General features: G+C 35.3%; 1 protein-coding gene across 1 annotated transcript; it reads left to right on the top strand.

Moving 5' to 3' along the window:
• Window positions 1-1,102: 1,102 nt before the first annotated feature.
• On the top strand, window positions 1,103-14,363 carry LOC124823138 (P-loop containing nucleoside triphosphate hydrolases superfamily protein). The gene is made up of 17 exons (XM_088109267.1): window positions 1,103-1,485; window positions 1,588-1,678; window positions 1,783-1,901; window positions 2,033-2,223; window positions 2,358-2,568; window positions 3,211-3,451; window positions 3,809-4,200; window positions 9,312-9,426; window positions 9,604-9,800; window positions 10,039-10,381; window positions 11,102-11,199; window positions 11,272-11,490; window positions 11,919-12,158; window positions 12,305-12,514; window positions 12,640-12,909; window positions 13,028-13,237; window positions 13,797-14,363. The coding sequence occupies exons 1-17, from the start codon at window positions 1,213-1,215 to the stop codon at window positions 13,956-13,958; spliced, it is 3,582 nt and encodes a 1,193-aa protein (XP_087965393.1). The 5' UTR covers window positions 1,103-1,212; the 3' UTR covers window positions 13,959-14,363.
• The last annotated feature ends 1,296 nt before the right edge of the window (window positions 14,364-15,659 follow it).

Raw genomic sequence — 15,659 nt, 5'->3', positions numbered from 1 at the left:
AAAAAAGTAAAATCTTATTAATAGTGAAATCTTTTTGTTGAAATGTTCGTTGTGGAGACAAAGAAACTGTGCCTAATCATTTCAAATTTGGTGCTTTTTCTACTATCTATGACATTAATGTTGTCTTTTATAGTTTTGTCCTTTGATTGTAATGTTTGATTGTAATGTATATGAACCCTTTCAAATTTCTCTCTCCACAATCATTGTTTTGGACTTTATTTTCCAAGACTTACTAAATTATTTTTGGAAAATTTTATCTAGAATAGTAGTGGGTGAGTATGTGGTGATTGTTTTTTGAATTTTTTTTTTTTAAAATTGATTTAGTGAATTTCGAAAAATAGATACAGGAAGAATTTGATTTTCATTAATGGGTGTGAGGATTTTCCTAACATATAAATTGTTAATACAATTAAAGTCGAACATTATAGATTGGTAAGTGAAAATTTTAAAGCATTTTGTAAAAGCTTTGATTGTGTGGATAAAATGTTGGGAGAAATAAGCTTAGCTTTGATTATTTTTACCTTTGCATTTACATTAGAAAATACAATTCTTAAGAACAATTTTAAATATTTTTAATTTGAATATCTTTACATGGACGTGTACTAGGATGTATCACGTATGTGTTATTTTTTAAATATAGTTTTTTTTCTTTTAATTATAAAATAATTTATAATTATTAAAAAACAATATTAATAAAGTATAGAACTATTTTATAAATAAATAAATAATTTTTATAATATTTTTATCGTATAATTTTTTTTTGTTATAAAATATTATTTAAATTTTAAAAATAATTACTAAAAAGACGAAATTAAAGAAAATAAATTTTTATGATAAATAATTATTTGAATTTTAAAAAATAATTATTAAAGGATACATTTTTAAAACATTTATGTAAAAAACCATTTTATAAATGGTATAGATATTTAACTGTATTTAACATACTTTTTGTTATCAACATTTGCACATTTTATTACGATATCATAAACAAATATTATGATTTGTATTTTGTTTTTTAACTTTTTTAATTTTATTTTTTGAACATAAGGGTAATCACATCACTTAAATTAATTAAATAAATATAAAAACAACTAGTAGGTTTTCGGGGCATCGTACAAAACATGGCGTTGCCGCCATTACCGTTCTGAAAACGAAGTTGATAAACCCTAAACCTCACCAAACAGTGGAGACAGAGTTCTGCCACCTCTGTCAATGGCAGTCAACGACGCCGATCAATCTAACAGGCCTCATAGGAATCGCCAATCCGGTTCCAAATCCACCAAGAAGAAGCAGAATCAGGATGCTGGAGGAGAGGATCAAAAAAACCAAAACCCTAAGGCATTCGCGTATTCTTCCTCCAACAAAGCCAAAAGGTTGCAATCACGTGCCGTGGAGAAAGAGCAGCGCCGCCTTCACGCTCCCATCATTGACCGCTCCTACGGCGAACCCGCTCCATACGTCGTCGTTGTGCAGGGTCCTCCTCAGGTTCTTAGTATTTTCTTATCTTTCACTATAATTTAACTGGACTCAGTGCACTTAGTTGTTAATGTTGTCCGGTGCTGTTTCGTGTGTTTGGTTTGATACCAGGTTGGGAAGTCACTGTTGATTAAATCTTTGGTTAAGCATTACACGAAACATAATTTGCCCGATGTTCGAGGTCCAATTACTATTGTCTCAGGTTTGTGATTATTTTTATACACATTGCCTCTATCTGTAAATTTACTCGTGTGTTTCACTAGTTCTCTGCACTTGGTTAACCATGGTTTTTGTTTCACCTGTCAGGAAAGCAAAGGCGGGTTCAGTTTGTGGAATGCCCGAATGATATCAATGGCATGATAGACGCGGCAAAGTTTGCAGATCTAGCGCTACTTCTCATAGATGGGAGTTATGGTTTTGAAATGGTGAGTTGCTTGCGAATGATGATAGGGTTGTCCATTTGTAGTGTAGCTATTGTGGGATTTTGATGAATTTGTCTTGGCATTGGTTTTATCAATTAAGGATGTTGTTTTTTGATATTTTACTTCTTTTGTAGGAAACCTTTGAGTTCCTAAATATATTGCAAGTTCATGGGTTCCCAAAGGTCATGGGGGTTCTCACCCATCTTGATAAATTCAAGGATGTGAAAAAGTTGAGGAAAACAAAACAAAGACTTAAACACCGTTTCTGGACGGAGATATATGATGGTGCTAAACTATTTTACTTATCAGGCCTAATTCATGGAAAGTAAGTTGTCAGAAGAAATCTGTTTTGTTACCATAAAATTTGTTCTTTTACTTGTGCAAGTTAATATCCAACAGTGTTTGCTAAGCTTTGTTAGTAGTTTTTCTTTTGAATACCAATAGTTCTTAATTTAACAGGTATGTTAAGCGGGAGGTGCACAATCTTGCTAGATTTATATCAGTCATGAAGTTTCATCCTTTATCTTGGCGAACTTCCCACCCCTATGTTTTAGTTGACCGTTTTGAAGACATCACTCCTCCTGAAAAAGTGCATGCAAATGATAAATGTGACAGAAAAGTCACCCTTTATGGTTATCTTAGAGGATGTAATTTGAAAAAGGGCAATAAGGTGTGTTTAGCAGTTCTACTGTATTATTTCCTTTTCCTGAAATTAAATTCATTAGAATTTAGAATTTTGGTAGAATGCACCAGGGATAGGGTCCTTAATTGATACTTTAGGTGATTCCTCATCTCATAGTTAGCTCAACGTTCACTATTATTTGCCTTGACTTGAACAAATTCATGCTTTGTCGTTGGTTTTATCTCAGAATACTGATTGATAACCAATTAGTTGAAGGGGAAAAAAATTAAATATAATTGTGATCTTAAATCCTAATATTTGCGTATCTAAAATTTTGTGCTAATTTTGCTTAAATTTAATTTCAAAACATCTTCATTTATTTTATACATGTTTTTCAAACATCTAATTTACTATTTATTTTCTACTTATGCACTATAATGTAACCATTTCCCCCTGAAATGCTGAAAAAGCTCTTTCCTTTCTCCACAAGTGATTTGAATGTATATGTTACATGAAAAGGAATCCAGTTATTCACTGTTTTAATATTTTAATTTGGTGTATGCTAGAAGTGTTTAATCATCTTATACTATCTGCTTAGAGAAATATAGTTATCAGATTGTAATTAAAGTATTATGTTTATGTGTTCTCAAATATTGGTAGTCTACCATTGTTTTGGATTTTGGAAATTAGGTACACATAGCAGGAGTGGGTGATTATAGTTTAACTGCTATTACTGCTTTACCGGATCCTTGTCCTCTCCCATCTGCTGCAAAAAAGAAAGGCCTGCGGGATAAGGAAAAATTATTCTATGCTCCTATGTCTGGACTTGGGGATCTTTTGTATGACAAAGATGCTGTATACATAAATATTAACGACCACCTTGTTCAATTCTCAAAAGTTGATGGTGAAAGCTCTGCTATGACAAGCAAAGGTTCTTTTTAGTTTCCTTTCATTCATGTATTTTATCCATTGTCATCAAAATATATTTCAATTATTTTATCATTGTCTGTGAAATCATATTATGATCATATGGTGGTGGTTCCTCTGTTAGAAAGTTGAGTTATTCAGCTGGTTTGTAACTTTTATCACTGTATCGTATTGCAATCATATGACATCAGTTATCTATGGTAGTCATTTTCTACCTACATCATTCTAACACTATTACCTGTTATACTTTCAGGTTTTAGTGTGCAAACTTCAATAGTGTTTTTGTTTTTGCTTATCTGATTATTTCTTCCTTGTTCAATATTTTATTTTATTAAACTTTTATCTAATATGCTTCTAACAGGAAAGGACAGAGATGTAGGAGAGCTTTTAGTGAAATCCCTGCAGAATACCAAATACTCAATCAATGAAAAGCTGGAGAACAGCTCTATCAGTTTTTTTGGTGAAAAGCGTAAAGTGTCATCAGAAGCTCTGACTGACTCACATGGTGAAAACAAAGATGTAGAACATAATGAAGCTGCTATAAACACAAAGGATTCAGATGGTTCAGAATCATCTGATCAGGATGAAGAGGACACCATGAAAGAGAGTGAAGCCTCTGATTCTGACAATGAAGATTCACCAAATAGCAATGCTTTGAATGGAGACCAAATACAAGAACATATTGAGTTTCATGATGGAAGACGTAGGCGGAGAGCGATATTTGGAAATGATATTGATCAAAGTGATGTGATGGTAAGCTTTAAGCAATTTTATTTGTTTTTTGAGTCGCACAACTCATACCTAACATAAGGGAAATATGATAGCTTGTGTTATGGTCATTCTCTTTTCATTTTTTTTAATCCCACGAATCTTGCTTATATGAGGTCAAGCTTACACTATATCAAATTGTTGACACTTGAAGAGTTGAGAGAAGATGAAAAGTCTTATATTTTTCACTTAGAAAGCCTAATACAACTTACTACTGTATCTATAGGAGACAATAGTTCTGAAAAGTATAAGGGCGGGAAGCCCCTAACAAAGCCCTAACATAAATATTAATAATAATAAAGGCACTATACTTCAACACTCCCCCTCAAGCTGGAGCATATAGATCATATGCATCAAGCTTGAAACATATAAATTGAATTCTAGACCCCCTTAGAGATTTGATCAGAATGTCTGCGAGTTGTTCATTTAGAGTTGACAAACTTAGTAACAAGATCCTTTGACAATAACTTCTCTCTAATAAAATGACAATCAATCTCTATGTGTTTTGTTCTTTCATGAAACACTGGATTGGAGGCAATGTGAAGGGTGACTTGATTGTCACAGTACAACTTCAGCTGCTCATTTTCACAAAATTTCAACTCTTGAAAGAGTTGTCTAATCTACACAAGTTCACATGTAGTTAGAGCCATAGATCGATACTCAGCTTCAACACTACATCGAGCAACAACACTTTGTTTCTTACTTTTCCAAGATACAAGTTTCCCTCCAAGTAAAACACAATATCCTGCGGTAGATCTTTTGTCAATTGGACAACCAGCCCAATCTGCATCACAATATCTCTCAACTTGAGTGCTTCCCTTATCCTCATACAACAATCCCTGTCTTGGGTTCCCTTTCACATATATGAGAATGCGAATCACTGCATTCCAATGATCAACATGTGGATTTTGCATAAATTGACTCAACTCCCACCGGATAAGAAATATCAGGTCTTGTTATGGTAAGATAGATAAGTTTTCCAACAAGAAAAGTTCACCTTGGTCTTTCATTAACTTTTTATTTGAGTCCATAGGACTATCAATAGGCTTGCAATTTGTCAGGCCTGTTTCCTCCAAAATATCAAGAGCATATTTTCTTTGTGAAATGATGACACCTTCCTTTGTTTTTGCCACTTCAATACCAAGGAAATATTTTAGTCGACCCAGATCTTTGGTTTCAAAGTGGTTGAACAAATGATTCTTTAATTGAGCAATTCTAGTGACGTCATTTCCTGTAATGACAATATCATCAACATAGACCATAAGATAAACACATTTATCAGGAGAAGAGTGACTATAAAATACTGAATGATCCGCCTCACATCGTTTCAATCCAAAATTCTGCACAACCCGACTAAATTTACCAAACCAAGCTCGAGGTGATTGCTTCAAGCCATAGAGGGAACGATGTAATTTACAAACTAACCCAGACTCCCCTTGAGCAACAAACCCAGGAGGTTGCTCCATGTATATCTTTTAATGTCCAACTGGTAAAGGGGCCATTGACGGATGGCAGCCATAGTAAGCAAAATACAAACAGTACTGGTTTTAGCCACAGGAGAAAAGGTATCGCAATAGTCGAGGCCATAGACTTGAGTATATCCCTTAGCTACTAAACGAGCTTTGAGACGATCAATTTCACCAGTGGGACCAACCTTAATAGCATAGACCCATCTACAACCAACATGCTTCTTACCAGGAGGAAGAGGAACAAGGTCCCAAGTGCCATTGTGTTCAAGTGCCTGCATTTCATCAACCATGGCTTGTCGCCATCCTGAATGACCAAGTGCCTCATGAACATTATTAGGAACCTTAATGGAAGATAAGGAAGAAACAAAAGAGAAACATGGAGGAGACAAACAATGATAACTCAAAAAATTATAAACAGGATAAGGATTACGAGTAGAGCGAATACCTTTCCGAAGGGCAATAGGCCAATTATTATCTGAGTCAAGAGAGGGTGAAGAGGATGAAGGATCCATGGTTTGGGAATCTGATGCAGGAGGATCTGAGTCTCGAGGATCTTCAGTGTTCTGAGTTTGAGGTCGTGTTCGACGCTGATATGTGAGAAGAGGTGGAGGAACAATGTCATTTGCATTTTGAGTTTGAGGTAAAGAAGCAGGAGTAACCAAGGGATCACATGATGGTAGAGGAAACATTTGTTGAGCAGATGAACGATCCTCCATGGAGGACAAGAAAAACGGTGTATCCTCAAAGAATGTGACATCAGCAGACATATAATACCTCTTGGTTGAGGGAGAATAACATTTATACCCTTTCTGAAGGCGAGAGTATCCCAAAAAGACACACTTAATAAGCTTTTGCAGAGAGTTTATCAAGACCTGGAGAAACATTATGAACAAAACAAGTACACCCAAATATAAGAGGAGACATGGTAAAGAGGGTCATTTGGAAAAATGACAGAGTAAGGGACTTTATTCTCAAGAGAGGAAGAAGGCATCCTATTGATCAGAAAACAGGCAGTAAGGACTGCATCACCCCAATGATGAACAAGAACATTAGTATTCAACATCAGGGAGCGTGCAGTTTCAATGAGATGTCTATTCTTTCTCTCTGCAATGCCATTTTGTTGTGGAGTGTGGGGACATGTTGACTGGTGTAAAATTCCTTGGGAAGATAAGAATGAAGAAAATGATGCAAAAAAGTAATCCTTAGCATTATCACTTCTGAGGATTTTAATTGTCTTCCCAAATTGGTTCTTAATTTCATTAAAGAAAGACACAAATATCGCCAAAAGTTCAGATTTCTCTTTCATTAAATAAACCCAAGTACATCGAGAGAATCATCAATGAAGGTTACAAAATAATTAAAACCAAAAGAAGTAACACGACTTGGTCCCCAAATATCAAAGTGAATAGTTGAAAAGGCAAAATTACATCGCGTCTCAGACTTTTTAGGATAGGAAGATCTAACATGTTTTCCTAACTGACAAGACTCACAATCTAAGACTTAAATGTGTTTGAGACTTGGAACCATCATCTTCAACTTGGATAAGCTTGGGTGGCCCAACCGATCATGCAAAAGTTTTGGGGATGAAGTTGCAAAACAGGAAATTGAGGAGTTAGGTTTTAAGAAATAAAGTCCTCGTGCCTCATGTCCTTCTCCAATCAGACAACCTGTACCATGTTCCTGTATAACAAAGGAATTAGCATAAAAGGTTACAAAACAATTTAAGGAACGAGTTAATTGACTCAAAGAGATTAAATTGTAAGGAATATGAGGAATATACAAAACAAAATTCAATTTTAGGGAAGGAGATAGGGAAACTTTTCCAATCCCCTGAGATGCAACTTTGGATCCATTGGCAACAGTAATGAAATAAGGAGTTTTTGGAGAGGACATGGAAGAAAATGAATGGATGTTACCAGAGATATGATCTGAGACACCTGAGTCAAGAACCCATGTACTATATTACCTTTCACAGATTGAGAGATGCAGGCAGTTGACACATTTGACATTGAGGAGGATTGGCCATGATTAGAAGATTTCTCAGACTTGTACCTCAAAAACTCTTGGTACTCTTCATCAAAAGTTATAGATTCTGAATTATCAGATTTAGACACGAGCAACTTTGTCTGGAAAGCCATGTAAGGAATAAAATTTATCTTGGGTATGACCCATTCTCTACAATATGAGCATTGAGGACGTCCACTTCGACCACCACGTCCTCCACGGTTGCTCCTACCTCCTCTTCCTCATGGTGTCACCACTGCTGATGTTTCAATAGCATCACTTAAATTCTCGTCTTTTACCAATGTAGGTACCCGAAGGAGTCGAGTAACTAAGGCATCCATCGACGGGATTTGATCACCAGCTAAAACTTGATCACGTACATGATCAAAATCAGGGTGTAAACTTTTCAAAATTAGGACCATGTAAAACTTGTCAAGCTTTTTGTTGAGATTTTCTAATGAATCAGCTACAAAGAAGTTCTTTAACTCTTCTACCGCAGCCCGAGCTTTTGCTTTATGGGAAACCATATCATGGTTGACTTGTTTGAGAGAAGTTGCTCTTTGGGTTGCATCGAAAAGACGTTGTACATCATTAGCAAAAATATCTTGGGCCCTTTTCCAAAAAGAGAAGCATATCTTATAGGATCTCAAGATATCTCGAACCTCTTGCTCAATCGATTGCCACAAAACAACACATAACTGAAAGTCTAATTTCTGCCACTGAGATTTTTCTTCATCTGGAACTATAGAAATATCTTGTTCAAGGTGATTGTGGTGTCCTTGACCAAGAAACCACAATTCCACAGCAGAGGACCATGATAAATAATTTTTCCAATTCAGTTTTGTAGATGTAATGATAGGGGTAGCAGATAAAGAGGAATTAATTCCAGTAGAAGAGGCCATTTTAAAACTGTGAGAAGAAATGGGACTCAAGGTTTCAAAAACGTGAAGGAGGAAACCCTAGGTATGAGCCCAAGCCAACGAAACGGAGAAACAAGAACCGAAACACACTCAAGAAGCCCCGACGAGACGATCTGGAGTGACGCGATGCAACTTCGACACCGGGAAGGTGACGCGTGTGGAACACGCGGCCAAGACTGGTCGGAAAGAAGCAGCGCGTGGTGGCTGGTGCGGAGGCTTCGAAGGACGAGACCACCAGGGTTGGATTGTGCTTCTCAAGGCGCACTTAACCCTTGACTTCGTCGGAGAAAGCGATGCTTGGCGGCGGACAGCGGCGGCGACGGCGGACAGCGGAGCGAACGACAGAAATGACAGAGACAATGCCGCCCACAATAGACAAAGAAGACACAAAGGTCGGGCTCTTGATACCAACTTGAAGAATTGAGAGAAGATGAAAAGTCTTATATTTTTCACTTAGAAAGTCTAATACAACTTACTACTGTATTTATAGGAGACAATAGTTCTGAAAAGTAAAAGGGCGGGAAGCCCCTAACAAAACCCTAATATAAATATTAATAATAATAAAACCAAGCTAAAACTTATTGAATTACTGACTGCTGTTTGAATAAAATTATTTTTCCTTTTGTTTCATGTGATATTTCTGTCAGTTTGCATTGACAATGCTCTACTGCCGCTCTCAATTTCAAACTGACTTTGTTGATAGGATTCAGAAGGAGACGAGGATGCAGCTGCAAGTGATGATCTTGCATCTTCTGATTCAGGATCTTCAGAAGAAGAGGAGGAAGATGATAATGATAATGATAATGATGACACAAATGGTGCAGTTTTCCTCATATTATTGTTAAAATTTATATCTTTTTCATTTTTGTCTGGGTGTATCAGTGTGTTATACCACTTTCAGTACTAGGTCTAGGTAGTCATGGTAAATCAATCAATGTTTGTATCTGAAGCTAGATTCTTGATATCTTTTCTGACTTCTCTTGATTTTCTCTTAGAAAATGGCATGGGTAATGTTTCCAAGTGGAAAGAGTCTTTGGCAGAAAGAACTCTTTCACGGAAAGCTCCTAGCTTGATGCAACTTGTGTATGGGGAATCTACTAATAATTCAACCACAGCAAACTCTGAGAATGATAATAGTGGAGATGAGGAAAGTGATGATGACTTTTTTAAGCCTATAGAAGAAGTGAAAAAGGTTAGTCAATTACTACCTTGTCAGGACTTGCACCAAATTGCTTATGTAGTTATTTTCTATCAATGTTTCTTTCCTTTGATGATAATTATAAACATCACATTTGAAATGTACATGTTAGTTTTTTTCTGGAAACCCTTATTTAAATTTTTTACTTTGTTATCCCACAAAATATGTTCTTGTTTGCTACATACATGAACTAAGCATTCATGTTGTGCTTTTTTGTCTTTAAAATCTATAGCAAAGCATGAGAGATGGATTGGATGATGATGGAGTGGTCAATACTGAGGATTGTTCCAAGTGCACACAATTTGTGCATCAGAGATGGGATGAGGAGATTCGTAACCGCTTTGTGTCTGGCAATTTGGCAAAAGCTGCACTCAGAAATGCATTACAAACAGCAAATACTGAAGGGGAAAATGAAGATGTCTATGGTGACTTTGAAGATTTGGAAACAGGAGAAAAACATGAGAATAATCAGACAGATGATGCTCTTGCAGCAACAACACTAAAGGGTGATGATTTGGAAGCTGAGGAGCGGAGGCTTAAGAAACGTGCTCTCCGTGCAAAATTTGACTCTCAATATCCTTTTTTTCTCTCCATATACTTATGCAACATGAACTGTTACTTCTAGTAACCTACGACCTCATCTGAAAAGAATGTTCATTTATTGCTTTAAGGTTTGACTTCTGAGTTTGGTAGAATCACGTCTTTAAATTCCATACTTAGCTTCTGAGTTAACAACGCTTCCTCCAACATGCACTGGCATGAAATAAAAATATCCATAGGACTAGAAAATAAATTGCCAATTTATGCCATATTTAAATAATGATTTCTTGCAATTGTCGTAATGGTGGACCTCTTTGGGTTATGGTCTACTTCCATCCCTGCCAAAACTTGATGTCTTTCACATGATTAAGGGTTTAACCTCAATCAGTGATGAATGGATTACATAAAAAACTTCAAAAAAGCCCTTTGCCTTAAACTTCTGGGTAATATTATGTATCTAATGTCTCAGCCATCCCTGCCAAAACTTGATGTCTTTCGCATGATTAAGGGTCTAACCCAAATCAGTGATGAGTGGACTATGTAGAAAGCTTGATTAAGACCCTTTGCCCTACACTTTTTGGTAATGTTATGGATCTAATGTCTCAGCCATTGATATGATAATGATGTGAAATGTGAACACACTGACTCATTGATCAAATGTACTACTTTGTGTGATGCTGACTCATTGAATTAAAAGCATATTGTTGGGTGCAATATAGTTCTATAATTTGTTACCTTAATTCCGTTGTTTACATTTGACAAAGACCCTGGGTCACCAGAAGAAGACACTGATAATGAAAGTGAACGCAAGTTCCATCGTGGTCAAGCTAATGAAAGTAGCTATTTTGACAAGGTAAATTGCTAACATTACGTGTCAACTACCACATTCTATTATGGCTGGCTAATAAGTGTTGGTTTTTGCCAGTTGAAGGAGGAGATTGAACTCCAGAAACAAAGGAATATAGCTGAACTCAATGATCTTGATGAAGATACCCGATTGGAGATAGAAGGGTTCCGAACAGGGACATACCTAAGATTGGAGATTGATGATGTTCCTTGCGAGATGGTTGAATACTTTGATCCCTACCATCCAATATTGGTTGGAGGGGTTGGTATAGGGGAGGAAAATGTTGGATATATGCAGGTCAGTGAAATTTTTTGAAGTATAATTCCTAATAATGTTTAAGTTCTCTAGTGTTATTAACACTTTAAGGTCAATAAAACTAATATTTTCTTTAAAAGTAAATTGGTTGGGATTTTTATTAGTCCAGATTGTTTAATGCAATAATCCAAGGACAGGTGACGAATTAACTGTTAGCGTAGAAAAACTTGGTAGAGTTTCAAAATGAATGTTTCTTGTACTATTTATGTTTTGAATAGTGTCTATTTATAATTGTTTACTAGGATGATAACATGGACCTCCTATATGCAAAGAATGGAATGTAAAGGGCTGTTCATGTAAAAAATGAAACTTTGGGCTCTAAAACACGTTTAGTAATAGCAGCCTTGAGTTTATTTTTAGAAGTTGATTGAAATTTTAACTTTTGAGATTTGTTTTCTATTTGTTTCCAGACAAGGTTAAAGCGGCACAGGTGGCACAAGAAAGTTTTGAAGACTAGAGATCCAATCATTGTATCTGTTGGATGGAGGCGTTACCAGACAACCCCAGTTTATGCCATTGAGGATAGCAATGGAAGGCATCGTATGCTTAAGTACACTCCAGAACACATGCATTGCCTTGCTATGTTTTGGGGCCCTCTTGCTCCTCCCAACACTGGGGTTGTAGCTGTTCAGAATTTAGCAAACAATCAGGTCTGGTGCTACATATCTTTCTGTTAAATAATCCTTCTTAGGTCTTGCCAACTCATGGGATCTTTACTTTTGTAGTTTATTCCTTTTCTTTTCTTTCTATGTTATTGTTTTGCTTAGTTTCTGAGAGGATGTATTCTGTTTATCAGGCAACATTTAGGATTACTGCCACTGCAGTTGTGCTTGAGTTTAATCATGCAGCAAGGATAGTGAAGAAAATCAAATTGGTTGGTTATCCATGCAAGATATTCAAGAAGACAGCACTTATCAAGGACATGTTTACTTCGGATCTTGAAGTAGCTCGGTTTGAAGGTGCAGCTATTCGAACAGTCAGTGGGATTAGGGGCCAGGTCAAGAAGGTCCGTTTATTGTCACGTTGAGATAGTGACATACATTATAGTGATGGTTTGTTTTGGTAGTTACAGCAGTTGGATACGTATAACTTACCATATATTTTGTCCTATGTTACGTATTGATCTGGCAGGCCGCAAAAGAAGAAATAGGTAATCAAGCAAAAAAGAAGGGTGGGCAAACTAAGGAAGGAATTGCTAGGTGCACTTTTGAGGATAAAATCCTGATGAGTGACATTGTTTTCCTGCGTGCATGGACTCAAGTTGAAGTTCCTCAGTTTTATAATCCATTGACAACTGCATTGCAGCCTCGTGAAAAGACCTGGAAAGGAATGAGGACTGTTGCAGAATTGAGAAGAGAACACAATCTTCCTGTTCCTGTAAATAAAGATTCACTTTACAAGGTATGTGTTCTAGTTTGGTACTGATGGATGCTTTCCCTTCCTGCTGTGCATTGAGACGTTTCTTTGCCCATATTGTTTTGTAGTTTGTCTACTTATTTTCATTCTCATCTTCTGCCAGAAAATTGAAAGAAAACCTAGAAAGTTCAATCCATTGGTGATTCCCAAGTCTCTTCAAGAAAGTCTTCCCTTTGCATCAAAACCCAAGGATATACCCAAGCGAAAGAAGCCCTTACTTGAAGAGAGAAGGGGAAGGGGTGTTGTCATGGAACCTCGAGAGCGCAAAGTTCATGCTCTTGTTCAACATCTCCAGTTAATAAATAGCGAGAAGGTAAATATGTCAGCTGATTGAATTTCTATTCCAGATTTCTAAGCACACTGAGCAACTTGGCTTGGAACTATATTCCATTGCTTAAAAATATTTTTGTTCCATTTTATTGGATTTGAAGTCTTTTTAAAATTGAGGATGAATTAACTTCAAACACATTATAGCTCACACTCAAAATTCAAAGAAAGCCAGCACTAGCCAATGGCTTTGTAGTTTAATTAATGGCTACCGTCCTCTGGATATACTGGATTAATATGTAATTTTTAAAACTCAATTATTACTCTTGACGGTTTATCACTTTTCCTTTTGTTGCTTCAAGGTATCAATGGTTAGTAGGTCTTAATTACTAACCACTTTTACTGACTTCTTGAGAAATTGATTTCCAGTTGACTAAGTTGTAGTTTCATTGTACCTGGAGTCTTTTTCTTCCGGAGTTCTTTAGCAATACCATTCATAATAAGTGACATTGTTATGACGTGGCACAATTTTTTATTTTTTTTTCATTTTAAAGCACTGCTGTTGCATGTCTTCTGACATGCTCTATCTTCTGAGCCTCTTGCAGATGAAAAAGCGAAAGCTTAAGGAAGAGAAGAAAAGGAAAGAGCTAGAAGCAGAGAGAGCAAAAGACGAGCAGTTGTCGAAGAAGCGCCGGAGAGAGGAAAGACGTGAGAAATACCGGGCACAGGACAAACAGAATAAGAAAATTCGAAGAGCAGAGGTTTGACTGTACTATAATTCGTTGAGGTAAATGATTTTGTGACATGTAACCGCCACAAAATAGAAACATGAAATGAAAGATTCATGCGGTTGGATCGTGCATTAAGGAAGAGAACAAAGTTCACGACGTATTCAGCATCAAGTAGATTGATTTGGAAATGGTGGTATGGATCTATGGAATTAATGTCAACATTGATATATAAAATTGCTTGAGTCTGAAGTCAGTGATCCAGGCTTAGAAATCATGTGTTGCAAGTACATGTATTACATTACACTACAAATTTTGTCCTGCGAGTGTCAATTATTGAACAAAAATAGGGTCAGTTATTAGATAATTTTGTTTTTCGTGTTTTGGTAGTTTCTACTACAGTTAGTATGAATATATCAATTTTGGGCGAGGAGTTCATTTCAACAGCTGTGCTTGTGTAAAATTATTTCTAATTCCTTGGAAAATTAATTTCTATTATTATTAGAAGCTTTTACCTATTTATCTTTAACTTATGGAATATTTAGAAGTCAAGTTTTAGGAGGAAAAAAGGGGTACCAGTTCTAGTGTCTAAAGCAGATAAAATATTAGACGTGTTAGTTATTTTTATTTAGAAAATAAATAAAAGAACTTGTTAAAAATGAAAATCTGAAACGATAATAATGTTATAGAATTCAATTCTAGTCCCAAATTGTTTTTGCCACAGCACGTACCTCTTGAAAGTTATGTAGTTTGAAAACATGCAATTTATTTTTATAAATTACTATGAAAACATGATTTCTTGAAGAAAATACAATTAATGTACGACTATACTGTTTGGAAGGTCTAGCATCGACTAAGTATTTATTATTTTTAGTATTAAAAAGTTAAAAATTATATTAAATAAAAATGAAAAAGTTGAGTAAATATAAAAAAAGAAAAAAAAAACTCATGAACATTGAAGATATCTATTGAATTTAATGTGAGAACTTTTATATGATGAACTCATAACCCAATCTTGCTTTCCTATATTCAAATTGAGTTCTCTTATTTGGTAAGGAACGTAATATAACAGCGTTAGTTGTTACCTCGTAGCAGTATAGAGAATAAGAAGATACAATTAAAATTCTAGGTTATACATGATTTTCACTAAAATTTGATTTAAAAGTTTATTATTTTAGTAAGCTCTGAAGAACCTCTCATCAGAGATTTGAGACAATATTTATGATTTTTTTAATTATATTATCAAAATAATTTTGAAGAAACTAACTTTTATATTTATTTGTAAACAATCTTGTACCCTAAATGGTGTTTCTCATGTAATTGAACGTCATAAACTGAGTTTATTTCTTTAAACTAAGAATTCATCGATGAAATTAGTTGTAAGCAATTAAATATAAGTAAAATGAGTAACCAAATTATTTTGAGCCACAAATTTTACATTGAAACATTTTTGAACCACTATTTTTATTGAGACACTGTCACAGTTGAAAGAATTGCTTTTACAAGTACGTCAAACTAGCCTTCCATGTTTATCGTTTTTTAAAAAAGTTTTCTTCTTTCTTAAAAGCATTTGAGCCACAAACACATTTCTATTTTCTAAGGAATTACTTCTTAAACACTTAAACATAACTACTACAGTACGTATAAATGTTTTTTATTTGTTATATATATATATGTGTGCGCGCGCGCGAGGTCATTCATTCTAAAACACTTATTATCAGAACTTCTATATGAAATTGA

This window comes from Vigna umbellata, chromosome 3 (genome assembly GCF_029865625.1).
Source record: "Vigna umbellata cultivar VRB3 chromosome 3, Vumbellata_1.0, whole genome shotgun sequence".
Taxonomy (NCBI): Eukaryota; Viridiplantae; Streptophyta; class Magnoliopsida; order Fabales; family Fabaceae; genus Vigna; species Vigna umbellata.
Note: the sequence above shows the minus strand (reverse complement) of the source record. Positions and strands in the feature narration are given on the sequence as shown.